The sequence below is a fragment of the Phoxinus phoxinus genome, assembly GCF_949152265.1.
Source record: "Phoxinus phoxinus genome assembly, chromosome: 12".
NCBI classification, from domain to species: Eukaryota; Metazoa; Chordata; class Actinopteri; order Cypriniformes; family Leuciscidae; genus Phoxinus; species Phoxinus phoxinus.
This window is the reverse complement of record NC_136887.1, coordinates 18,338,705-18,366,691: the sequence shown is the minus strand read 5'-3', so window position 1 is coordinate 18,366,691 and position 27,987 is coordinate 18,338,705. Positions and strand designations below refer to the sequence as shown.

Sequence of the window (27,987 nt, the reverse complement as noted above, 5' to 3'; positions counted from 1 at the left end):
GCATTTACACCACTTAGGCTATTTCCAGAGGTCACTCTTCCTCCTGCCGACCATCTGGCACGTTTAGGGGCCATTCACACAGAAGTTGAACTCGTTTTCATTTTGGAAAAAGAAAAAAAAAAGAAAAAAGTCTATTGAGGTTCTTTAAAAGTTGAACTTCTTTTAACTTAGACTAATTAAGTGCCGTATTTTTAGAACGCCATGTAACGTGACGCTACAGGAGACGCAAGCGCAAAGCGTCCGTAAACACGTCAGTATCATAGTGCATGTTTAGGCCTACATAGAAAACAAACGAAAAGCGTGACGCTCCGAAAATAATCATGATTAGAATGCACACAAGACATTCACTGGAACGAGCCACATTGAGGATCATCTAGAAAGGTAAAAGTTTTCAGACTTCCCTATTGATATAGCTGGATAGTGGACTCGACTGGCTATCGTGGCTGGTGGCCTACCATCATCAAGCCAACCGTGCCAAAATTGAATGGAACCTTTTGCCCAGATAGTGGAAAACCACATATTGTCTTGGCTCAGTGAAACTTTTAAACTTTACATCAGTCAACATGCACAAAGCTCTAAACGGGATTTATTATTAGACAGTTATATAACAATAGAAAATACAAATAAAAAGCGTCATTACAATGTAGGCTACCTTTTTTAAGTACTCTGCTGCCATCTTGTGGTGTCGTCAACGACTGCAAGAAAATATTTTCGTGCAAGTCTTATAGCAGGGATGTTCAACTTCGGTCCTGGAGGGCCACTGTCCTACAGAGTTTAGCTTCAACCCTGACAAAAGCTCTTTTCTAGCAATCGTGAAAACATTGATTAGCTTGTTCAGGTGTGTTTAATTAGGGTTGGAGCTAAACTCTGCAGGACAGTGGCCCTCCAGGACTGAAGTTGAACATCCCTGTCTTATAGCATTTAATGTTGATATAAAAAAATGATATCCATTATTAGACGATTCTGCTGTAGCTAATCCACAAACAACATATTTTATTCATGTCAGTGTCTTGTCAAACATATCCATTGTGTTGAATTTCCATAGCTCCTTTTATAATAGTGCATATGTTGAGACGTGGCATAAAATATCTGCCATGTTCAACCTAATACTGACAAAAATATGAGGTTGTTTTACATGGGCAAGAGTGAATTATTCTCTCCAAAGATTTGCAGAGAGTTGCACTGTTTCAGCCTTATGGTCAGTAGAGGGCAACATAAGATAGTACAGAACAGATTCAGTCAATAATTGAGCTCTGGCTTGTGGACACAGAGAGCCTGGTGTTGTTACCGGTGTTCCTGGGCGGTAAGCCGAAGATGCATGACTTGTCTCTCTCTCATAAATGTCAGAATTTTTCTCTCACTCCTTCAATCTTGGATAAATCCGTAACCTCTTCCCTATCTGCCATTCACATCTCTATTACGAAGCCTGAATATTTTCTGAGCAAGGCACCAAGGGATTTGGCTGGAGAAAACAGAGTTTCTGACATGATAGAACATGTCTTTGGATAATGGTTATTTTCTCTCTCTCTCTCTCTCTCTCTCTCTCTCTCTCTCTCTCTCTCTCTCTCTCTCTCTCTCTCTCTCTCTCTCTCGCTCTCGCTCTCTCTCTCTTTACATTCAGAAGCTTCTCTCTGTACCAGTGCCATTACCTAGAGATGGCCATTGTTCATTGTGAGGTAAAAGAAGCTAGCACATAATGGCAAGTTGGTGTCGTTCTACACATTTTGATCATTATGACGAGCAGCAATAAAGGACTGAAGTGCAAATTAAAGAGGACGTCCTGCCTGGACGGAGGAATGCTGCCTCAATATTCACAATTGAACGTGGTGGGGAAGAAATCACCTCGCAAATTTCAGTACAAAAGCCTGAAATCCCCTCACAAGCTTTCTCAGGTCTCACTGATTAGAGCTGATCCTGTTACCTGCGTAGTCTTAGTCTTGTTAATAGTGAATGCAACACATGCATTCCTGATCTGGCACAAAGCAGGGAGGGAGAGACTTAAAGAAAACATTGACAAGGATTCAGCACAGAGATGTCACTGCTCTTGCCACGGTTTATTGGACTCAGAGTTAAATACATTTGTGTTGGCACATCTCAAAAGCAATTTGTCGAGGCAGGGCTGCTGTCAAACACTTTCATCACACGTGCACACACTTGTACATGCCCCGTCCTTCAAAGCACAGGCATCCTCGTCGGCACGCACACGCACAAATGGTTTCATTGAAAACCGATCCCTACTTTTGTGCAAAATGTCTTTGTGTTAGTGATATCCAGTGAGTGGTGTCCCATACTCCCATTAATGTTATTTTAGTCCGAATCCACTGTTCTAACTTGGAAAAAGAGAGTTCATTTCTAAACCTTACGTCATTTTACCGTGCGGTAGAGTTCAATCTTAATGTTTAGCTGTGAGGTCAATGAGTCTTCATTAATGATTTCAGCTTCCTTCCCTTACAGAAAAAACACATGAATTTCACATGTGATCACATGTTTTCCACATGTGATCACATGTTTTCCACATGTGATCACATGTGAACAACAACACCACATGTGAACACAGTTTTCACCACATGTGATCACATGTTTTCCACATGTGAATAAAGTCACCACATGTGAACACAGTTTTCACCACATGTGATCACATGTTTTCCACATGTGAATAAAGTCACCACATGTGAACCGTTTTCACCACATGTGATCACATGTTTTCACCACATGTGAACGTCACCACATGTGAACAAAGTTTTCACCACATGTGATCACATGTTTTCACCACATGTGAACGTCACCACATGTGAACAAAGTTTCAGGACGTGAACATAATGGAGCAGTGGCACATGTGGAAAACACTTTTTCAGCTTTATTGTAATGTGAAGTTACTGACTCAGATCTTTTGAATCTCGTTCATAATTAAAAGGTTACAAGTTAATAGCCAAATTCCCCAACAACACATTAAAATGTTATATGTTAATGGCCAAATCCCCAAACACATGAACTTACGCGATGTTGATGTTTCATTCATCCCCATAAGCTGAGCTACAGATATGCAGTCTGTAGTACTGACAAAGCACAAAATCTTTTAAAAATTGATTATTGATATGAATGTATGAGTCTGTATAAAAGCAATACATACACCACATGTGGAAGGCTTTTTAAAATCTTTATTTTAACAGAATGAGCTATTGACCAAAGTAAAAATACTGACCAGATGCAGATTCTTCTTAGTTATATAATATGTATTGAAGAACTATTCAGGATTGCAACACTACAGGAGAATCACATTGAGATATTACTATCTCTTCTCCCAGAGAAACCTGGTCAAGACGGCATCACATAAAGTTTCACACAAAAGGATCACAAAATGACAATACCACAATATACACATTTAAGAACTAAATATAGCTATAGTAGCAAATCAAGAAAAACAATTACAAGTTTCCTTTAGAACATTGTGCAAGAGATATTTAAAAGTGCTCAGAGTTGGAAGTGCATCTAGGTTAAGTATATTTTACAATTCATTCCAAAATCAAGGAGCTTAAAAAGAAAAAGCACATTTACCAGATTCTGACAATACCCTTGGAACTTTTAGCCGAATATGAGAACCGGATCTAGTGCGATAACTATTTGTGTAATAAATTAGAAGATTTGATATATAAGAGGGTAATTTACCTAGAAGAGCTTTTGCAATAAATAAGTACATATGTAGATTTCTCCTTTGATGTAAAGATAACCAAGCTAAATAATCATATAAAATGCAATGATGCGTCCGTGACTGCACCAGAAACAAATCCTAAAGCTGCGTGATACACAGAATCTAATTTTCTAAGTAGAGATGTTCGCATATTTAAAAGATCACCGTAATCGATCATAGATACAAATGCACTCTCTACTATTTTCTTTCGGGCCTCATATGGAAAAAACGTTTTAATACAATTAAAGAAACCTAATTTTGGCCTAAGCCTCTTCAACACATTGTCAATATGCATGTCAAATGCTAATCTTTCACCCATCCATATACTGGTATAAGTATTTATTAGAACTAACTCTGATAGACAGAAGACTCTGTTAGACTCTTGTTTCACTGTATAATATATAAAAGTAAAAAGCAATCAACATGGGGCAATGTTACATACAGTTGTGCTCAGAATTGATGGCACCCCTGGTAAATATGAGCAAAAATGGCTGTAAAAAATAAATCTGCATTGTTTAACCTTTTGATCTTTCATTAAAAAAAATTGGCAGAAATCTAACCTTTCATTGAAGTAAAATAATTGAAAATGGGGGGGAAATCACATTATGAAATAAATGTTTTTCTCCAAAACACGTTGGCCTCAATTATTGGTACCCTTTTATTAAATACCTTTTGCCAAGATAACTGCTCTGAGTTTTCTCCTGTAATGCCTGATGAATTTGGAGAACACCTGACAGGAGATCAGAGGTGATCTTTGGTTTTACTCATTGTGATGGATGATTAAGGGAATTTGGCCTTATATTTAATCTCCTATGAAATAAGAAGTAATAGCTAGACAATTTCATGTTCCTAGTCTCCCTGGTGTGCTAAAAAATACAGTGAACGTGAGGGAACATATTCGGTTCCCTTAGTTTTGTCGTGGCCACAACATATAAACTTGTTGTCACGAGATATTAATTTGTGGGAACGTCATATTAAGTCGTGGGAACAATGTGATAATTAATCGTGGCTACGAGATCATTTTGTTGAGGTAAGGACATCATTTATGTCGTGGTCACGCAATGTAAAGTCGTGGCATTGAGAATCGAGATCATATGTTGAGGGAACTATATATTTTTCTTGTGGCCACGACTTGAATGAGCCGAAAGCATCGCGTAAAGGAGCACGCACAGCATGTTAAAGCTATCGCCCCAGTTTCTACACGTCTAGCTCCTTTTATCAGGAACAAATGGCCATAACCTGCAAATACACATAACATTTTGTCTGTGGTAAATGACGTGATTTCATTCATGGTTATTATATTTGACAGAATATACTGTATCTTATCTAGTCATTTTACATGTCATGTTAATTCATGATGGTTATATTTGACAGCTAGCAGTCCTTTTTACCTGTTGAAATACCTTTTAAAGGGTCAATCAATACACTTTTTGTCGAGTGTAAAACTATGTTACTGGTCTAATTTGCCATTTAATTTAAAGACATTTCAAGAGGTAATATGACTAGATAAGATATAATTTGTCAAATATAATAACCATGAATGAAATCACGTCATTTACCACAGACAAAATGTTATGTGTATTTGCAGGTTATGGCCATTTGTTCCTGATAAAAGGAGCTAGACGTGTAGAAACTGGGGCGATAGCTTTAACACGCTGCGCACGCTCCCTTTACACGATGGCTTTCGACTCATTCAAGTCGTGGCCACGAGAAATAGATAGTTCCCACAAATTAATATCTCGTAGCAACAACATATCACGTTCCCACGAGTTTATATGTTGTGGCCACGACAAAACTAAGTGAACCGAACATGTCCCCTCCCAGTCATCATAAAAAAAAGGTAAATATTAGGGGGAATATACTTATTTTACTCATAAAAAGTTCTAGGGGTACCAATAATTGAGGCCAACGTCTTTTGGAGAAAAACATTTATTTTATAATTTGATTTCCTCCACTTACAATTATTTTACTTCAATGAAAGTTTAAATTTTTGCCAATTTTTTTTAAATGAAAGATTAAAAGGATTTTTTACATCCTTTTTTGATCATATTTACCAGGGGTGCCATCAATTCTGAGCACGACAGTATATGGGCTTTTGCCCCGTAGGCTGACACTTGTAACCAGGCATTCTCAGATGTTAATCTCGCTCAAAAGTGTTTGGCATCAAGCAAAAAACTACACAACCGCTTTCTTTTCTATACACTATGCATTTTTCTGAAAGTTGGCATATGTCCAGAGCAATCAAATCACCAAATTCCGATGGTATTGACATTACATGCTTAATTTGGCACCTAGATTCACCATAGTAGCCTTGAAGAAACAATCTTGGTTTTGACACACACTTTCTTACTAGACATAATGCCTGTTCACAGCCAGTGTGACTCACAACATTGGCAAAAGAGACTATCTGGCAAACACTGCCATCAGATATCCTGACCAGAGTGTTATCCCTTTTAAGTTTTCTTCTGTAATTAATGCTCAGAAATATTTGAGAGTTAACTACAGCTTTGTGGTAAAACATAGCTTGGTCTCTGACAGGGTATCTGAGATGTTGCTCAATAGCATCCCTTTCATATAGATCAAGAGCTCTAAAGCAACCATGTCCAAAAAGCACAGTGCCGTTTACTCTTCTTGCATGTTTAGTTGTATTATAGCCATCGAGCACTGTGTCAAACAGCTGCTTCACTCTAGGATGAGCATTTATCATCACAATCTTGCCAATGCACTCTACTTGTTTTAGTAAGAGAAAAGATTTAACTATCTGTAAGGGTACAGACTGTGTGCCATTGTATAGTTTCAGCAGAAATCCATTGCACCCTTCAAAACTATATGCACTATAACACCATAAGGGCCCCCAGTTTCTGACACTGTCACTAAGATGAAGAAGAATGTGAACATTGTATGTCATATGTGCTCTACCATACAAGGTCTCAAAATTCCGCACAAACTCATTCAGGTGTTGAGATGCATAAAAGAGCTCTAGCTGTGTAATGGATGTTGTTTGTAAGACAAAAACTGCTTGACACAAAAGGAAGAAGTGCTCAAAAAATCTACCTGGAAGAACAGATTTCAAAACAATGGGAGCATAAAACAAGAGAAAAGCTCGCCATTCTGAGGCTTTCCAGTAGGCTCTGGTTATGATAGATCTAGGCATTCTTGTGATGTTAGATGGAGGTTGAAAATGTTCCATCTTACTATCTATCTCACTGATTCTTGTTCCTATATACCAGGGCTCTCTATGGTAAGAACTGTCAAACCACAGGGTAGACAGCTGTCTCATCACGCCTAAATCAATGCAATGCATAGAGTCAACAATAAATCCAGAGACAATGTCAAAAAAAGGCAGCGACATCAAAGGTGTGGGTCCTTTCACACCAAAGGTTTCACCAACCACTACATTTCTTCCACATTCAACCGTATCTTTGTGAGAGCGTTCGGTCACTTCCTCCATATAAGGATATACCTGAACAAATCCTTTACCTTTCTCAACTCTTTCCCCTGGATGTAGACACCAGTTGCAGCCAAATTTCCCATTAAATTGTTTGATATTTTGTATCATAGCCCGAGCTACACTATCACATGAACAAATGATAGCATATACATAAGATTTTATAATCTTTCCCTTTAAACACCACTCAAAACCTGCTGAACCAAGAGTTTTCATTTCACTGATAAATGGTCTAAAAAATGTGGAGATGGTTGGTTTTTTCACACCAAACCATAGTCCTGTTAAAAACATGTTCTTTTTCCTTATAGTAGGTGGGAGCTCATTTATGTAACACAACAAGGGCCAGATAGAAAAAGAGGAGGATTTGAAAATAGGTACACCATCAGAGTTAAAAGTAAAGCTAAAAGAGTAATCTTTGTTTAAATTTGAGTTTTTGCACATTTGTTCATACAATTTCCCATCCATAACATCTGAAATTGTGTCAGAGTTCCTTGGCCTAGTATTTTTGTAGTTTAATGACTCTCCAAGATTCAAAGTCTCTAGGACATGTTTAAGTTGGCCGATAAGCGGCAATGTAAAAAAGAAGTTACCGTTTTTCATTAGTTTGGTTTTGTCAAAGAACTGATTGCACGTCTTGCATTCATTATTTTCTAAAACACAACAGCAGTTGGGGCAATAAAGATGAAAATCATATTTCCCTGTTTTGAAAAGTTTTTTTAACAGGTACTTTGTGGCTGGCAAGTGGCAATCTTGTGGTAGAATAAGAATCAACATTTGCAGAAGTGTTTGCAAACCATCTTGCGTCAATCCCACAGTTCCAGCAAAGGCCATTAGAAGTAGAACGGTTTGTCCAAGAGTAACCAATGCACCTTTGTACAGTGGGGACCTCATCATGTCATCATTAACCTAGAACAAAAAACAGGATCCCAATAAGTTTTAGTACTTGTGGTTAAAATGTAGGAGATATGTTCGAGCCATTTGCCATTTTGACTGCAAGAGCAGAACCATAGTGGACCATAGTGAACCTAAGTGCTTATGTTTGGCAGAATCGTTCAGTTTATGATACAAGTGTGAAAATTGGCATGAGCAGTCTCCATGGGTCACTCACTTGACAAGAAAATTGTCAGAGCCACTTGAAATTTCAAGATGACGGCCATTTTTCAAGATGGCCGACACCTTAGTGGAGCAATTAGGCTTAAAGGAGTCTGCTGCAGCAGCATGGCAACAGCGTGACAGGGTCGGCAAATCCTGCTCAAAACGCAATGTTCCTCACTGTTATGGCAATTCCCTTAATACAATATTAATTAACAGTAGTGATGCACCGATGTGAATATTGTGGCCGATACCGATAACCGATATTAATATTGCTGTTATGGCCGATACCGATATTTACCGATGTCGATATCTCTGTATAGAAAACACATTTATGATAATCAAATAAAGAGCTATTTTCCAAAACACTTTTTTTTTTTACTTTTGTAATTTATTTTCAGTAATGACTGATATTGGGCACCTTGACCTGTGTGTACCAGACGCGATGCGATAAGATCCAGTGACAAATAATTAGTCTGTCCACTCTAGCCGTGACGCGACTTTGAGATGCGTACAAATCAATCAAAACCCAGAGCCAATCAGAACAGCGTGTGGACGGGCTCTCGCATCAAGTGCACAGCACCAGAGAGTAATCTTGACGGCAATCACAAGAAAATGGACAAGTAGCTACATAATCAAATTCACAAATATTACACCATTTAAACAGTATTCAAATACTTAGGCTACTGAGTTACTTAAACAATCTTTGTCAAATAATACATTTGTTTCTTCAGTTTGAACGTTCTTGTTTCCATTTGTTTAATTTCAAGATCTGAGGTGAGTTATCCATTGTTGCTTTTACAGCTACAAAGCTGGGAGCACTAAATTATATTAAAAGTCACATTACACGCTTTTAACATTAAATAAAGCACATAAACAGTGCCTGAGATTATCATTGCAACACGTTGTGTTTGTTATTCCAGCGCAACGTCGCAGAAAAATAGAAACAGTTTCTAAAATAGAATCGTCGCGTGTCGCCATCGCGGCTGGTTAGGACATAAACTCTGATTAACATGGAAAAGATACCTTTTATCGCATGTCGCGCGTGTAGTTAGGACACGGTGACTATACGGTGACCGATACCTGTGAAAATCCACGGTTCTCGGTACCAATTTCGGTACCAAAGCTAATTTAGATTAAATTTGCATATATTAAAGTGTATATCCATTTGTTAGATAACATTAGATAAAATGACCTAACAATAGTTATATACACTGAAGCAATTATTCTCCTTGGGGTAATAATGTAGCCTACTAATACATTTTTAAAATCAAAAGTTTTATCTGTTCATGAACAATCAAGTGTTTGTATTAAATAACATTCACAAACATACATTAATGTTGTAAAAATATATTGTTCACTCAATGTGTTGATGTTAGATAAGGCATTAAGTAATCTTATTGTAGTTTTACCAACTAAACAGGAGATAAAACATGTATTATTTGACTTGACTGTCCTTTTATTTAATCCAAAACTGCGTTCATATTTAAAAGGCCTTTTAAACTAGATACAACCGCACACGATACCACTTTAGGGGCCGTTCACATATCACGTTTTATGCGCGTGCAAATTCGTTATTTCAAATGTAGGCGCGCGGCTTATAATAGAAGCATCTCAACAGGTCATGTGACAAAAACCAGCGGCCTTTCCGTAACAACATGAACATGGAAAGCTCGGCCGAACAGCTGATCATAGCTGTACAGGGCGGCTTTTTATTTCTCATCTCAATGAATATATCTAGTAGTAAAGCTAATGCAAGGGCTAGAAATCAATTAATTCTTTGATGATACTTCCTGGTCATCATGGAGAGCGCAGTTTGCACCGCGCTTTCTCCTTTCCACAAGCGCGTGCTTTCCGTTGCGTCTGCCGTTGCTATGCTACCATGAACAGAGGCGCGCGGCGCGCCTGGAAAACGAATTTGCACGCGCAAAAAACGCGCTATGTGAACGGCTCTTTCCTCCTTTCTTGTCAACAAGTGGATTCAGACCACCGCATTAGGAGCGCCGCCAGTCGCCATGTCTCAGTGTGTTTATGAAGAGGACGCAACTGTGCACCTTTCGGACAGCGCGTCAAGAACCGGATTAATCCGATACTTCGGTACTACCGGTACTTAAGAAAAGCTGGTACCGTAACCATTTAATTTTTTTAGTACCGAAATGGTACCGAAGTACCGGGTCTTTTGACAACACTATTCACAACGATTTAATACACTCTGAGAGATCACCCTAAACATCACGTAAGACCACTATTTCTCAGAAGTCAAAACTTTTAACGCACCTCAAAGTCAGAGTCCAAACTTGCAGCACCTGCGCCATCGCCGTCTCTATTTGCATGGTCATCAATGGACTGCTGTAAAAGAGGACAGACAATATGCACCAATCATTTAAAGCAGAGCTTAATCTCAATTTAGCTTCGTAAGCACAACTCGTGTCTTCTGTCTTGGCTCTGAGAGATCACCCTAAACATCACGTAAGACCACTATTTCTCAGAAGTCAAAACTTTTAACGCACCTCAAAGTCAGAGTCCAAACTTGCAGCACCTGCGCCATCGCCGTCTCTATTTGCATGGTCATCAATGGACTGCTGTAAAAGAGGACAGACAATATGCACCAATCATTTAAAGCAGAGCTTAATCTCAATTATTATAAGTTAGATATGAAAAAAGGGGGGAAAAAGAGTGAGTTAACCTACTTCAGGTTCATCATTCAGTCTCCACTCTTCCTCATCACTGTCATCCAAAGCGTGCCCACTGGGTGGCTGAAAAAGCATTTTATAAAAACAACTTTATATTTAGCTTAATAAGCACAACTCGTGTCTTCTGTCTTGGCTCTGAGAGATCACCCTAAACATCACGTAAGACCACTATTTCACAGAAGTCAAAACTTTTAACGCACCTCAAAGTCAGAGTCCAAACTTGCAGCACCTGCGCCATCGCCGTCTCTATTTGCATGGTCATCAATGGACTGCTGTAAAAGAGGACAGACAATATGCACCAATCATTTAAAGCAGAGCTTAATCTCAATTATTATAAGTTAGATATAAAAAAAAAGGGGGGAAAAAGAGTGAGTTAACCTACTTCAGGTTCATCATTCAGTCTCCACTCTTCCTCATCACTGTCATCCAAAGCGTGCCCACTGGGTGGCTGAAAAAGCATTTTATAAAAACAACTTTATATTTAGCTTAATAAGCACAACTCGTGTCTTCTGTCTTGGCTCTGAGAGATCACCCTAAACATCACGTAAGACCACTATTTCTCAGAAGTCAAAACTTTTAACGCACCTCAAAGTCAGAGTCCAAACTTGCAGCACCTGCGCCATCGCCGTCTCTATTTGCATGGTCATCAATGGACTGCTGTAAAAGAGGACAGACAATATGCACCAATCATTTAAAGCAGAGCTTAATCTCAATTATTATAAGTTAGATATGAAAAAAGGGGGGAAAAAGAGTGAGTTAACCTACTTCAGGTTCATCATTCAGTCTCCACTCTTCCTCATCACTGTCATCCAAAGCGTGCCCACTGGGTGGCTGAAAAAGCATTTTATAAAAACAACTTTATATTTAGCTTAATAAGCACAACTCGTGTCTTCTGTCTTGGCTCTGAGAGATCACCCTAAACATCACGTAAGACCACTATTTCACAGAAGTCAAAACTTTTAACGCACCTCAAAGTCAGAGTCCAAACTTGCAGCACCTGCGCCATCGCCGTCTCTATTTGCATGGTCATCAATGGACTGCTGTAAAAGAGGACAGACAATATGCACCAATCATTTAAAGCAGAGCTTAATCTCAATTATTATAAGTTAGATATGAAAAAAAAGGGGGGAAAAAGAGTGAGTTAACCTACTTCAGGTTCATCATTCAGTCTCCACTCTTCCTCATCACTGTCATCCAAAGCGTGCCCACTGGGTGGCTGAAAAAGCATTTTATAAAAACAACTTTATATTTAGCTTCGTAAGCACAACTCGTGTCTTCTGTCTTGGCTCTGAGAGATCACCCTAAACATCACGTAAGACCACTATTTCTCAGAAGTCAAAACTTTTAACGCACCTCAAAGTCAGAGTCCAAACTTGCAGCACCTGCGCCATCGCCGTCTCTATTTGCATGGTCATCAATGGACTGCTGTAAAAGAGGACAGACAATATGCACCAATCATTTAAAGCAGAGCTTAATCTCAATTATTATAAGTTAGATATGAAAAAAAAGGGGGGAAAAAGAGTGAGTTAACCTACTTCAGGTTCATCATTCAGTCTCCACTCTTCCTCATCACTGTCATCCAAAGTGTGCCCACTGGGTGGCTGAAAAAGCATTTTATAAAAACAACTTTATATTTAGCTTAATAAGCACAACTCGTGTCTTCTGTCTTGGCTCTGAGAGATCACCCTAAACATCACGTAAGACCACTATTTCTCAGAAGTCAAAACTTTTAACGCACCTCAAAGTCAGAGTCCAAACTTGCAGCACCTGCGCCATCGCCGTCTCTATTTGCATGGTCATCAATGGACTGCTGTAAAAGAGGACAGACAATATGCACCAATCATTTAAAGCAGAGCTTAATCTAAATTTAGCTTCGTAAGCACAACTTGTGTCTTCTGTCTTGGCTCTGAGAGATCACCCTAAACATCACGTAAGACCACTATTTCTCAGATGCAAAAACATTTCACATTCAAACGCACCTCAAAGTCAGAGTCCAAATAAGAGGCATTGCCAGCATGGTCATCAAGAGACATCTGAGGGTAGAAAATAACAAATGTCAATGCAGTAAGTGAATCCAATGAATACATGAATTTTGCAGTTAGTACAACTCTTATAAATGTGCTATAGAATGTGACCTTACCTCTGGATGATTCCAAATGCTCTCATCTTCAATTGAATCAGAATTACAGCTGCATAGACATTGTTTATTTCAGTGTAATTAATATTTCCATAAATATCTCTAATAAATCCAAAAATAGGATAAACAGGACTTCACGTTACAGATATATATTTAACGTTAACGTACCTGTCTCCTTCATCACTGGGATCTGAAATAAAGTCAATAATATTAGGTGTTCTGGTAATTGAAACTTGCAAATAAAGAATATAGTAGACTTTTATCAACGTTACTAAGCAAACTTGATTCTGATGGGTTATTATTAATACTAGATAGACTAATAGCAACATCAAGCTATCTGATATTTCCTCACAATTTCCCGCAAAAAAAAAACCTTTTCTATTAACGTTAACGTCTGCTCATTCAAAAGAATAGGGAGATAACCAACCATTGACAACACATTACAATATTAACAGTCATAGCTCATTAAAAGTAACGTTAGAAGTTGGCATAAACGCACAACAGCGTCACGTTTTTGTACTTTGTGACATCGTAAAATTCTAATTAAGACGCTAGTAATCCCAATTAATATGTATGATCTTAAATGTAATTTTAAAAATCTAAATACATTTGCTGGGACGCATCTATTTTAGTGGCAAATGTGACTGGATCGGTCTGCTGCGAGCACTGTATGGTGCACTTTCAATTAGTAACGTTAGTTCACATTACCAATTTTCTCCATACGGTATTTTGTCGTCCGGGGTAAGGGTTCGTTGTCATCTCGCAAATATCTTCTATAAAATCTCCTTCTTTTCTCAGACGGTTCCATTTTAAAGTGCTTCAACTCTTCCTTCAGTGTGTGTATGGGAGCGCCAAACGACAAAAATGACGAGTTATTTATTGGACTGTTCTGATTGGCTACGATTGGCGCTCTTTTTTGCTGCCCGTTGCTGAGGCAAATCAAAGTAGAAACGTAACGTTACGTACTCGAGATAGTAGAGATAAAATTAAAGAAAGCTGCAGCCATGTATGTTCTCGTAAAATGGGTGAAAGAAAACCAAGTAAGTGTAGGCTTAGAAAAATATGTGAAGGACAAAAAAATGTTAAATGACCCAAAGAGGATTGGCCTGGTGGAACACGGAGCGGTTGGTGTAAAGCCACCTAAATGCGGCTGGAAAGCTTTTCCGGCCCAAATTCTCGTAGTAAACGGTAAGTGAATCAATTAATATTTCATTTTTATGGTCACTATCATTTTTATGGTCAATGATGCCCAGCTCATTGTTATAGCTTCAGACATCGATTTTGTAGATTCATTACATAACGTTATACATTGTAAGTTATATATATATATTTATATATATATATACATTATACCGCTTATTACATGGCTACCTACTAAATAAATCAATAATTTGACACAAAATATTAATTAAAAAATGAGTTTATTGATTAAATAGATTGATTGATTTAAAAACGATTAACGTTATATTGCTTCCGCTAAAGAAAATAGTCCCTAACCGTCTCTACGGTTAGAATCCTGCGTCCATGGCAACGCTCTGTTTTTCATGGCAACGGTCTGTTATACTTCGCAGCGGTCTGTTATCAAGAAATAACAGACCGCAATCTACATTAGAATTCAACCTAGCCATGTAATAAGAAATACTTAACATTACGTGCTTTTTATTCGTTATTTTCCTCGAGGTTTTTAATATGTTCAAGATTCTGCTCAACACGTTTGCTTTGTTTGAATATAGATAGCCTTGGGGAAATAAAAAAGGCTGAGCGTCAGTGGATAGAGACGCACAAAATGGCGACTCCATCAAAACCAAAGGTATGTTACACTATCATTGAGAGATATGGCCTCTATACTAGTTAATTTTAAAATGTAATGACCTTAATTCGCAATTTCTCTAATTTCGCCTCCTTTCTATTACCTTTGTCTTAAGTAAGTTGTAACGTTAATTATCTTATGTCTTTTCCCCTTTGCAACACACTTGCTGTTTTGTCAGACTACAATTGACATTGAGGAAGATTGGCCTAACGTTACTCACTCCGATGAGGAAGATGAGGCTCCTCAACATCAGGTGCAGATATGTTGTCCAAACACGTTCATCTAGTCTCTTTCTGTTCAACGGCCTTTTATTTTAATTTAGTTAAATATAATTAACTAATGATTTGTTGTATGTCATATGCAGTGACGACTCGTAGGTTTTAAAATAGAGGAGGCACACTAAATTAAAGCAATAAGCCCCACGAAGACGTGTTTTACAGGAATTACTCCATAAAAATCTTTATTTTAATATTTATTTTATTCATAATATTCAAATATTCGGGTCCAGCCCTACTCTTTTAAAAAAGCCTGGTAAGGTCTAACAGTGTTCAAATATAATTTCACTCACCTATCACTTGAAGCAAATCCATCCCTTCTTCTGTGTGAGCACGTTGGACAGTTTAGTGAAGCTGTTGTGGCGGAGTCTTGAGTCCCATGATAACTTGGGTGTAACAAGCAGTGCGGGGCCGAGAGCCGGTGGCGCAATGTCGGTGGCATTATTTTCACATCCAAATCTTGAGTAGGCTGTTCCTCCCTTACCTCGACGAGACTGGGCATATGTTTATTATTGAAGTTTGTACACACTTGAGCTTCAAACTATTTTGGATGGTACCTGTGTTATCATTCATAATTACTGCTGACTGTTTACACTCCATACACTGTTTTTCAGACAGAGGATGACTCAAACGGGACTCCAGAGCATGACTCAATCTGGACTCCAAAACGGCCAAAGGTAAAAGTAAACAAATCTGATTTGTTTACACTTACTGTATTTATGTGGTAAAACTGTCTTTTTCATACATATGTCACCAAATAGGCAGTAAATGGTGAAAGATAACAAAACCCAATTCATTAGTTGTCTCTACCTGAGCAACAGAGTTATGTTTTAACAATTACAAGATTCTAGAAAGTTGTCCAGCACTACTTGAAGTTTTTTCATTTAAGACTTTCTCTATTTTCTTTCTCTTGTACACTTTTCCTCTTTCTACACTGTTAGAGAGACTACAAAAATGACATAAAGGAGCTTGAGGAGAGGGTAAAAACCAAGGATAAGGAGATAAGGCGTTTGCGACGATTGAACTTTCAAATGCAAGAGGGTAAGGGGAGCCATTGCAGTATTTTGCAAAAAAAAAAAATCCTTTACTCCTAGTGAGTTTTGTGGTGGTAATTTCAAGAAATGTGCACCCAAAAATTCACCCTCAAGTTGTTACAAACCTGTTTACATTTTTTTCGTCTGTTAAACATAAGAGGTTTGGAACAGCTTGAGGGTGAGTAAGTGATGACAAAATTGATTTTTGGGTGATTATTTTAATTTGATCATTCATACATGTATCGTATTCTATGTTTCACATGTGATCTCATGTATGTAACTCACTGACATCTTTATCCTCATGAAAATAATATACAGTACAACTTTAATTAAAGGTAAACTATGGCTGCGTTTACACTGCAAGTCTTAATGCACAGATCGGATCTTTTGACCATATCTGATTTTTTTTTTTTTTTGTCCTGCCTATTACATTCTCTTTAGACACGACTGGTATCATACATCCGTGTTTACATTAATCTTGAAAAACTGGAGGGACTGATTATAATATTGTAATAATACTACAACTAATAAGTCACAACTCGATTGCTGTGTGTGTTAACTGTTCGTTCATTTGATTTGAATGTAGGACTTGCTGACAAAATTACCAAAGCGGTCAAAGATGCCATTCAGGCAGTTCAGTCTGCCCCCAGCCACCCAGTACCCACTTCTTCTTCCTCAGTACCCACTTCTAACACCCTCCCCATCATTCCTAACCAAACTGGAGATATAAAGGTATAATTTACATAGTCAGGAGAAGTGCTTTCAGTTGAGAAACATGTAATTTACTAGAAGTTATGAACATTTTTTAATTTCCTTCATCTATTTAAAAGAAATGCATGAATTGTAATTGGTTTGAATGAATGATTCAATAGCTGCATTTACATGGACCCCTGTAATCGGACTAGTAGTAGCCTACAATCTGAATAAAAAAGTCTCATGCGCATGTGCAATGACGTAATAGCTTAATGATGTGTGGAATATGGCCAAAACAATTATCATAATAAAACATTTTCATATCAGTTGATATCGATAAGTATCACAATAAATGGCAAATCTTAATTTCTTTCAAGTTTAAAAGGTACATTTTTGAAAACAGAAAGTTAATTGTGATTTTATCATTAGAAAATAACAAACACAATGTTGACTAGTCTGTGAATGCATTCTATTTTATTTTTGCTTTGCAGAACAAGTCTGTGACTAGCTTGATGAACCCAGTTGCTTTAGATCATGCACTAAGATGTGAAGGATACAAAAAGCTGACCAGATCCCTTATGGACTCCATCTTCTCTTTCGAGGAGATGGCAACATGCTCTGTCACCGGGAAAAAGGGAGTTGTCGGTGAAAAAAGAGCGAGCCTTGACCTACAAAAGGTGCAGCTAGTAATTGGTAAGCATGTCTGAATATTTATTTTGCGTTGAACACAATATTATACATAGTTCCCACAGGCCAATTAATGTCACATGACCACCTCTTTGATGGCATAAGCTGCATACTGTCTATGATAAGCTGCTGTGTTTACAAAGTTTTACAAGCAAATTTCGAATATTTCTTTCTGTTTATAATGTTACGAAAATCATGAAGTGACAGAGAGAGACTCTATAGGAGGATCTTTGTTGACATCTTTGTACGCATGCGCGGGTGGTTGTGTGGCAACAAAACAAACAGTATGGTGGGCTGTAAAGACGCGACGAGCACTTTCAAGAGAGTTAGCGGGCGAAATCCACAATATATAAGCACTTTAACATCTTAAGACCTGAGGAGGTTTGGAGAGAAGCTCAAAATTTGTATTGGTGACAAAATCAAAGTTATTCAAAGCCCATATGAGATCTGGGATGACAAAAAAACGTTGGTCCGACTCGCCCGTGTCTTGGCCACCAATCTGCTGGGGAGACATTTATTCTTATTTAATAGAAACCCCTGGAACCTTCACTCATGAAAGATTAAAGGCTTTCAAAAGGCCTATGATTATTTTGTTTCTCGAAAAGTTGGGCCGATCTTTTCTGCCAAACAGAAAGCAGTGATCGTGCTAAAAGACACCTGAATCAGAACGCGAAAACATATGACTCGGTTGATTTGACTCAGTTTTATTTTATTTTTTTATTCAATCTTCTATAAATACATAGTTACTAAGATTAACCATGAACAAAATGAGCCTCACAAACTCGATCAGAAGCTGCAGGAATCCAGGCTTTCTTCGGAGCGTCCAGGTTCAATCGCCTAATTGCACACAACCATTTAATTTCTTTCGTTTTTCACAATCCTTTTCGGAGGGAATTCGAAAAAACTTTTTTATCAGGCCCCCAATGAGCCGTACAATCGACCACACAGCAAGAGTGAACCATCCTCTTGTCTAAATCCTCCTCCAAACGTGCAAAACAATCAAATTACAGGTATCTAGCGGTGTTTCCTGCCACACGATTCCCATGATGCAACGCGACAAACATAAACAATGACGTCACAAAAGATTACCACAAGACAGAGAGAGGTACAATGCGAAAATTTCAGTCATAAATGGTATGGATCTGTATGCGCTAACGAAGGAAGCACTGAGCACTGATTATGCAGCTTTGCCTCAGATAACATTACAGTATTATCATGTGTACCATTATCTGGTATTGGCTAGGAGTTTTTACACATGTGAGCAATTCCGAGCCTGGAAATCACTGGAGGCGTACAATCAGTTTGCCGAGGGTTGGGTTGGGGACGTTTGCTCAAGTGCAATCAATGGAAAAGTAGTCATCATAGCGAAGATATGTAGCATGATGCTAGACTATCTGTCTATTAAAAAGCCATAGCCTGCACAACTTAATTCCTATGTTCCCCTTAAAACAGTCATCGGTGCTTTCTGTAACTTGCATGTACTTAACGTTATTTGTACACTGAAGAATAGGGGTGGAAAGGTACATGTATTTGTATTGAACCGAAACGGTACGGACGTCACGGTATAAAAATAAATAAAACTCGCGTGCCAATTAATTAACATAATGCGGAACTACTTTATATGCAGGTTCTTTAGGTACATCATCTGAGATTGCGATGCTGGAATGCGTGCGTGTGTGTGAGTGAGAGAGAGGCGCGATCGAACAGTGGAAACAATGTTGTTTTTGTATGTTTTTAATACCTTGTCATTTTTTTCATATATGCGATCTAATTTCTTACAGACCATGTCAAAAAGACACACCAAGGCATCGGAGACACTGAGATCAAGGTCTGCATGGCACAGAAACTGAAAGATCTGAGACGACGAGCAGAAAGGTAATCTTCAGATAATCCAACATTCAAGTGTGATCCCCATGTGGTCTGATCCACCACCACCCTCAACCCGTTCGAGATGTATTTGTCAATCATTTTTCAGACGAACACATTTTCAGTTATTTTTGAAAATGTCTTAGATCTCTCAGTGGTTATAATGTCAAGTTATGGGGTCCACCTCCTTCAAGTCCCAAAAATGTGCATGCATCCTTCACTAAAGTAATCCATCCGGCTCCAGGGGGATAAACAAAGGCCTTCTGAGGGTAATCCGTGCCTGGAGCCGGGTGGATTACTTTTGTGAAGGATGCATGCACATTTTTGGGACTTGAAGGAGGTGGACCCCATAACTTGACATTATAACCACTGAGAGATCTAAGACATTAGAAAGAAAAGAAAGAAAATGTTACTTTATCAGTAAAATTTTACTCTATCAGGATAGACTTGTGTTTGCACTGCCCTAATCTTTGATTGTTTTTCTATCCCAAAACAGGATGCCTGCTGAAGGACATAAAGAGGACTGAGACAATACACACATGCCCTTTTATGATTATTTTTACTTTGGTTTTGCTTTGTTTGTTTGAAAAATTAAATTTGTATTGCATATTTTACAATGAAATAAAAAGCTCAATTTGAATTATTTGTTTTAATGTTGGGAAACATGGCTATGGGTCCTACAGAAGAACATGGTAGGCCTACTGTTTTCTGTGGTATGTTGCTTAAAGATTTTTACATGGGTTTCACATGAAGTTAAAGGTTTACATGGGGTGTAGGTTTAACATAGATTGTTTATGGGTTTCAAATGTTATTCCAATGTGATATCATGGGTTTCACATGGGAATTGTACGTTTCACATGTGATCTCACGGGTTTCACATGTGATCTCATGGGTTTCACATGGGAATTGTACGTTTCACATGTGATCTCATGGGTTTCACATGTGATATCATGGGTTTCACATGGGAATTGTACGTTTCACATGTGATCTCATGGGTTTCACATGTGATATCATGGGTTTCACATGTGATCTCACGGGTTTCACATGTGATATCATGGGTTTCACATGTGATCTCATGGGTTTCACATGTGATCTCACGGGTTTCACATGTGATATCATGGGTTTCACATGTGATCTCATGGGTTTCACATGTGATATCATGGGTTTCACATGGGAATTGTACGTTTCACATGTGATATCATGGGTTTCACATGTGATCTCATGGGTTTCACATGTGATCTCACGGGTTTCACATGTGATATCATGGGTTTCACATGTGATATCATGGGTTTCACATGTGATATCACGGGTTTCACATGTGATCTCACGGGTTTCACATGTGATATCATGGGTTTCACATGTGATCTCATGGGTTTCACATGTGATATCATGGGTTTCACATGGGAATTGTACGTTTCACATGTGATCTCATGGGTTTCACATGTGATATCATGGGTTTCACATGTGATATCACGGGTTTCACATGGGAATTGTACGTTTCACATGTGATCTCATGGGTTTCACATGTGATATCATGGGTTTCACATGGGAATTTTACATTTGTTTCACATGTGATCACATGGGCTTCACATGTGATCACATGGGCTTCACATGTGATCACATGGGCTTCACATGTGTAAATGTTCCAAAAGCACACATTTCCCACGTAATCCACATGTGATCCACATATTTCACATGTGCTTTTAACATGTTTTTACATGTTAAATTTCACATGTGCAAAATCACATGTGCATGTGGTCACATGTGACCACATGTGTTTTTGCACATGTGCAATTCATGTGGTTTTTCTAATGTTGACAGGTCTGGTTAATAGGGCAAGGGGTCTATTTCATTTCCTCATTCCACAGATCGAGAAAAATCTTTTGTTAGATTATGTCAGAGCTGTAAGGAATTATGCTTAAAATGTGTTGTTGGGGAAGCGTCTCAATAAATAAACAAAAAAGAAAAAGAAAAAAGAAGTCAATTGTGTCTTTGAGTTATGATAACTGCCCTCTATTTAAAGCATTTACATGGATAGTTGAGTAGAGAAGCTTTAAGCATGCTAATATCGAATATGACATTTTATAAAAACAACTTGCTGAACATTGAAGATAACAACTGCCCTCATAGATAGTAAGAAATACATTAAAATGTAATATGTTCAGTGATTTTTGGGTCAATGATAACGGTATCCATGAAAAAGAAATGTGGTATAATGTCAATGCAGAAATGGTAACATACATTTATTACACTTTGTGTACACATCTTAATCATAATTTGCATTTAACACATTTTCTAACAAAACAAATTACCCACCAGATTGGTCTCAGAATTTTTTTTAAGGTAAATATATATATATTTAAAATTATTATTCTTTTTTTTAACAAATAACCAAAGTGATTAATTCATTAATTAAATTAGAATTGCATAATTTATAAATGTCATTACATTTTTGAGGAGTTGCACCACATGGCATTTTATAACCTGAATGAACTTTCCCACATGATATGTTAATTATCTGATATTTTAAAGTCACCAACTGGACAACTCTTGTTTTTTTTAAAATGGAATATTGCAGTAATTGCAGGAATATTGCAGTTTACAACATTATTACATGTGTAATTATTCACACCTTCTCACATGGTGTGTTTACTGGTGCGAAGGCGGGACAACCTGTCACTCAGATGACATCACAGTAAAAGCACAACAATGCATGTAGACATGTAGACGATCTGCTGAAGTCTCAATTTCTGCTGCGACATTCAGATGGCAAACAACATTAAAACGTGGATCCATCCTGCCTTGTATCAATGGTTCAGGCTGCTAGTGGTGTAATGATGTGAGAGATCTTTTTTTGGCTCACTTTGAGCCTCTACCAATTGAGCATCATGTAAAACGTTAAATGCCACAGCCTGAGTATTGTTGCTGACCAGTTCCATCCCTTCATGACCACAGTGTATTCTTCTTCTGATCGCTACTTTCAGCAGGATAAGGTTTCATGTCACAAAGCTCAAATCAACTCAAATGGATTTCTTGAACTTGACAATGAGTTCACTAATACTCAAATGACCTCCACAGTCCCAGATCCCAATCCAATAGAGCACCTTTGGGATGTGGTGGAACGGGAGATTCACATTTTGGATGTGCAGCCGACAAATCTGCAGCAACTGCGTGATGATATCATGTCAATATGGACCAAAATCTCAGGAATGTTTTTAGCACTTTGTTGAATCTGTGCCACTAAGAATTAGAGCAGTTAAGGGGTACTAGCCCCTCCAACCTGGTACTAGCAAGGTGTACCTAATAAAGTGGCCAGTAAAGACTATCGCAACTTCCGCTTTATGCCGATCTTAAGAGGTTTATTGACCTTGACACAGTCATGAGGGTCTGCAGGGGTCCTCACTATGATATCATTTCCTGTTTTATGCTTTGTTTTCTGCATTTTCTGCAACAAAACGTTGATTTTGTGGACAAAAGTTCCTCAAATGTTAATAAGCATTGAAGCAGTTTATATGTATATATATATATATATATAAGATCATGCAAACAAATATAGTTCGATAATTTTTTTCTTTAAATTAAGCATTTTATCTTCATTATGATATTATGATTTTTTTTACTCTATGCCCCCCTAAAATATCAAAAGTAAATTAATTAATTTCAATAAAAAATATGATCATCACAGAAAAGCTGTATCTAAGTCATTGTAAGTATGAATTACATTTTTTTAATGTATGTTTGAATAAATGATTGAGATGGGATACATATACGTTTGCGTCATGTCATTGAACTTGCAGGTTTAAAGTTTCATTAGAACTGATTGCAAGGGCATCCGTGAGATTTGGCTTGGTGTACCTGGAGGAAGACACCTCTTCCTGAGACCATCCCAGACCTCAAGAATTCAATCTTTCGCTACTCACAACTAAATACCATTTTCCCCTCTTTCATTTGTCTGTTTTCCCTTCACAGGAGCTTTTGATGTTACCAGAGAAAAGAGCGCTGACTGTAGCAAATTACCTGGGCTGAAACATTTTTGACATAAGTCCTAAGATGCGAGTGAGCCACTTCTCCTGGAGGCCCCATCGGGAGCGTTTAATCTCGGGCCATGAGAGGCAGCATTGCTGACAGAGTGACAGGACAGCTGGACACGCTTCCAGGACACGGCAGTCTTCGGAGCAGGGCCCATGCATCACCCAAATGGTACGCACTGGACAGGGTGTGTGGAGACCAAAACTACTGTAGCAGTGATCACACCAAATATTGTTCAGTTTCAGCATATTGCAGTTTAAATACTGGTTTAGGGTTTATATTTACTCCATTTAGAAAGCTCTAGGTCATGGCAGCCTCCTAAGAACTTGCAACAGAGGCCTATTTAGCCATTGTTCATTATCATATTTCAGCCAGGAAGTCTAGCTAAATATTGTCCTTATCACAGATCCCAAGTCCTTAATAGCTGTTCTGTGGGCAAAAACTGTTTTTATAAGCCACTGTAGTGGAGAGCACCGCCCGGTTCTGTAACAGAGAGTAAATAGATGCGATATACTCCTCTATTCCCAGATAGTCAAAACAAAAACGCGTTAACAATAGCTTTGGAGACTAGCAATTGTGCTGCTGAGACACTATTTGACATTTTCATTCTGCTGAATAATGTCTTTCATCGGGGAGCCATACAAATGCTCTATTAATTTAGAGAGTCAATTGTTGTATAATTTGTCTGTGAATGCCTAAAAAATAAACTCTTTCACAATGTTCAGCACAATTAGTCCCTCGTACTGTATAAATAGCTCTTTTGAAACCAACAATGTGCAATTGTGTCCACTTTGAGTGGTGAACTCACAAATATGGAGCTCTTTTCATGTTTATCGCTTCAAGCTGCATTGTTAAAGCATGTGGCATGAGCAGAAGTTGTGGTAGACGTTGAGTTTATCGTGCCCTGAGGTTGTGTGTTAACTGAGGAGTCTCTCTGGTGGCTGGCTTCCCTGACCTGGCACCCCCTGCAGTGGGTGGGCCATGACCCAGGTAGCCTAAAGCCATGCTGGGTAACAACTTCTGCTCTGGAGCTCTTGTAATCCGTCAGGATGTACTTCAGCTCAATAAGGAGGTTGCACTCTTCTACGGTCACTAACACCCTTTTTAAAAACCAGGAACAACTTAACAGTTCAAAGGTCAGCGCTGGAAAAAGCTGGCGGCAGTTAAAAATAGTGTGTGATTTCTATTTTAGCTAAAAATACTGAGAGTGATGGGTTTGATCAGGCCTGAAAATCAATGTGAGGTGAAAGTAGATATTTGCATTGAAAAATTAGTTTTCTCCTATCATGGGATTTAAATATGCTACTGTTTTTCTAGTCATCTTGCAAGTGTGTTTGAAATCATCTCCCAGTGTTCTGACAGGAAATGTTCGAATGTAAAAATTTTAACATACAAAGTTAAATCACATTATTATTATTATTATGTTGTGTGTAAACTTGTGTTTGTCATTCACGGGAAACGCGCAGTAGAAACTGGTATTTAAAAACAATCAGTCAACACCTGGCATCTTTGCTGTGCAGACTGTATACTTTGAGAAAACAACCTTTGGCCTGGATGCGGGGTTTCCCAAAGCAGCACTAGTGAATCCAATCTGGAAAGTGCCATAGTTACATTTGGAAAGTACAGGCTGGCTTTGAGCCAAGAACAAATGCCTTTCATTGTATTGTAAATGCATACAGCTCATCATAACCACATTACAACTTAAATTGTTTGTGCAGAGATTCAGCTGCTATATGGGGAATGGTTGGAGAGCCATGTAGTTTTTTATAGAGGGACAGTTCACCCCAAATAAAAAATTCTGTCATAATTTACGGAGTAAATTTTACTCACTCTCGTTCCAAGTCTGTATGATTTTCTTTCTTCTGTGATATTTTGAAGAATTTTGGTAACCAAACTATTTTACAAAAGCCTGTCATTGTTCTTTTTTGCTCCCTAGAAGACAGAAAATCATACAGTTTTGGTAATGTATGAGGGTGAGTAAATGATGAAAGAATTTAAAGTTTTTTTGGGGGTGAACTAGCCCTTTAAAAAAAATACACATTTGATTTAGTTATTTTCTTTATTTTTTATTTTATTATACATTTTTGTTTTAAACTTAAGAAAGCAAAACAAAAAAAAGAAACTTAAAACTGCTGCTTTTTTAAATTAACCCTTAAACGCATACCTCGGCTCTTTAGTGACCCGGGACATCATTCACTACCCTCCTCGACATTCATTTTTTAAAGTTAGACATCAACCTTCTTAGTATTCCTCAATAAATTAATTATAAATCATATAACAAAAAACCAATACAATTATAAAAGAATGCCTGTTTTCACTAACGACCCGAGGTGTGTAACAGTGCAAGTATATTTTTCTGCACAGCAATAATTGAATCTTTGATGACTGAATAAGTTCAATTCATCTTTATTGATCACAAGGTGTCAATGCCTGATACACAATGATGAAATGACGTTTAACTCATAGATACCGCAGACAGAAAACAAAAGAATAGGAAGTATCATGAGCAAAACTTTAAATGGCTCAGAGATTTACAGCAGAGCAAGAACTGACCGCAATCAAATATTAGTGTCACTGTCACTGGATGGTTGATCTGGTGAAGAAGCTGTCAGTGATCAAAATATTGATTTTGAAGATGTTGAAAATTATAGTTTTGAGAATATGTTTGAGATGGCGAATATGAGCCAGATGCTGAATGTACTGGGAAATGAGCTCTGACGAGGACAGTGATGATGGTATATAATAAAACATCTGCTCAAACTGAACCCTTCCAAGCTACAAAAGGTAAGAAAATATGCTTTATTTTATTCTACAGTAATTGTTGCTCTAATATCACGAGAGTTGTATATTATCGCGACAGGTAGAGGTCCATCCGTGTTAGATCCGGGTCGTTAAAGACCCTATGTCATGATTGGCGAAACACTACATTTAAGGGTTAATGAAGTATACTATTACTTACTTCTGATGTCCAAAACATGGCCTATTAATAATGTCAATCAGATGCAGGGAGATAATTCTAAGAAATTATTTAAAGATTTAAGAGGAAAGAAAATGTTGTGACAGTTATTAAACAAAGTAATATGCGAGTTATTTATTTCAAATATCTGACAGTGTCATGGCTTCAGAATGCAGAGTGATTTTCTCTCTCTCCTTGCACTCCATTTGAAGAGAGCTTTATATATGAACTTGAAACAGCACCTCCAGGCAGATCCACATTAAAACTGACAGGAAAACACCTTCTAAGAGGAGCTTTTAAACTCATGGGGTGGCTTTGTGATCCATCTCAACCCCAGTCACCTTCATCTTGCCCTCTGTGTTTACGATACACATCTTCTAACAGCCCGCAGAGATCAATGGTCAATGCTGGATGATTGTGCTTCGGAGAAGGCTTTACAGACACGGATACTTGTCCGTGAGTATGAGAGCCACAAAGATCTCAAAGCCTGTTTAACAATATAAAATCATCCTCCAGGTGGTCCAGATGGAACACTCTCAGATTGCTAGTCATGAGACTGAAGGTGTGGCTGGGTCTTAAGAGTGTGAATGGAGCTTCACTCGTCTTTTGAAACGCTCATGCCCACTGTTTTTGCGGTCCTGTCTCCTTTGATGTTTGAGGTTGAGATGTTACACCAAAGAAAAGCTTTGTGGGAAGTTTTCCATGTGCTGGTATGTCAGCTGAAATAATGGCTGTTTTGACATGACTGGTGCAGAAACTTTAATCTTGGCATCATTCATGTATCATTCATTGGAATTAAAAAATTATGAAATAGCATTTCATGTCAATTCACAATAAAGAGAGCACATGTCGGGTGCTCAGTTGTTCTGACTGCGGCCCGCATTTCTGTGACATTGTATGTGCCGATGAAACATATGCCTTTATTGTCCAATCTTGAAACCAACACCACAATGTATCCATCAGCGACGTAAGAGTAGCGTGCAAGTGTGTGTGTTTCTGAGGATCTGCGGCAAGACTTTGTTCTATTTGTTAAATCAAGGTTAAAACACCAAGATATCTCTTTGGGATAAAGACAAGCATCATCATGCGGCATTCAGGCTAGATGTGTGGACCACCAGGCGGAGATCCTCACATACAGGAATAAAGGTAGTGTGATATGAGCCTAACTCCTTATGCTGAGAGTGATTACGCTCTGATTTGTGGTAGAGGGACTGGTGGTGCTTTGTCTGGCTCATCTAGATTTTAGATAGAATGCAACGATAAGTGTCATGAAAGGAGCTTGTCATCAGTTTTTTTGTGTTATTTTCCCCCCACAGCACCATGATGATGGCAGCAGGGGGCAGCTGAAAGGTCTTGGATTTGGCAGAGATGCAGCATGGGCTGACAGGCAGGCACTCGCTGGTGACAGAGCACCGGAGCTTCTGTCTCTTTGAAGTGTGTTTTCTGTGAGCATTTCTATTTTTTCAGTTACACTACCGTTCAAAAGGTTGGAGGTTGGAGTCAGTATTTCTTTCTTTCTTTCTTTCTTTCTTTTTTTATTCTGCAATAACACTTTAATTTTATCAACAGTAAAGGCATT

At 38.1% G+C, this 27,987-nt stretch overlaps 2 protein-coding genes and 1 long non-coding RNA gene across 10 annotated transcripts; 2 read left to right on the top strand and 1 right to left on the bottom strand.

The window, feature by feature from the left end:
* Positions 1-36: 36 nt before the first annotated feature.
* LOC307007979 lies at positions 37-27,977 on the top strand. Of its 2 annotated transcripts, XR_013799737.1 has the most exons (4): positions 37-381; positions 23,393-23,623; positions 27,448-27,554; positions 27,725-27,977. It is a non-coding gene; the product is annotated as an uncharacterized lncRNA (long non-coding RNA). The 2 variants fall into 2 exon arrangements; XR_013799736.1 differs by lacking the exon at positions 27,448-27,554.
* On the bottom strand, positions 5,096-13,388 carry LOC307007647 (uncharacterized protein). Of its 6 annotated transcripts, XM_079629868.1 has the most exons (16): positions 13,227-13,388; positions 13,062-13,110; positions 12,901-12,954; positions 12,660-12,731; positions 12,457-12,522; positions 12,275-12,346; positions 12,072-12,137; positions 11,890-11,961; positions 11,687-11,752; positions 11,507-11,578; positions 11,304-11,369; positions 11,122-11,193; positions 10,919-10,984; positions 10,739-10,810; positions 10,506-10,577; positions 5,096-8,042 (listed from the first exon to the last, which is right to left on the bottom strand). In XM_079629868.1, the coding sequence occupies exons 1-16, from the start codon at positions 13,385-13,387 to the stop codon at positions 5,826-5,828; spliced, it is 3,315 nt and encodes a 1,104-aa protein (XP_079485994.1). In that variant the 5' UTR covers position 13,388; the 3' UTR covers positions 5,096-5,825. The 6 variants fall into 6 exon arrangements, with proteins under 6 accessions (XP_079485994.1, XP_079485995.1, XP_079485996.1 ...); XM_079629869.1 differs by lacking the exon at positions 11,687-11,752; XM_079629870.1 differs by lacking the exon at positions 12,457-12,522.
* On the top strand, positions 13,437-20,378 carry LOC307007648 (uncharacterized protein). Of its 2 annotated transcripts, none has more exons than XM_079629874.1 (9): positions 13,437-14,246; positions 14,792-14,868; positions 15,047-15,121; positions 15,758-15,820; positions 16,085-16,184; positions 16,764-16,909; positions 17,362-17,563; positions 19,339-19,432; positions 19,920-20,378. In XM_079629874.1, exons 1-9 carry the CDS (start codon positions 14,063-14,065, stop codon positions 19,948-19,950), a joined length of 972 nt encoding a protein of 323 aa, XP_079486000.1. In that variant the 5' UTR covers positions 13,437-14,062; the 3' UTR covers positions 19,951-20,378. The 2 variants fall into 2 exon arrangements, with proteins under 2 accessions (XP_079486000.1, XP_079486001.1); XM_079629875.1 differs by lacking the exon at positions 13,437-14,246 and adding an exon at positions 14,257-14,686.
* Positions 27,978-27,987: the final 10 nt, after the last annotated feature.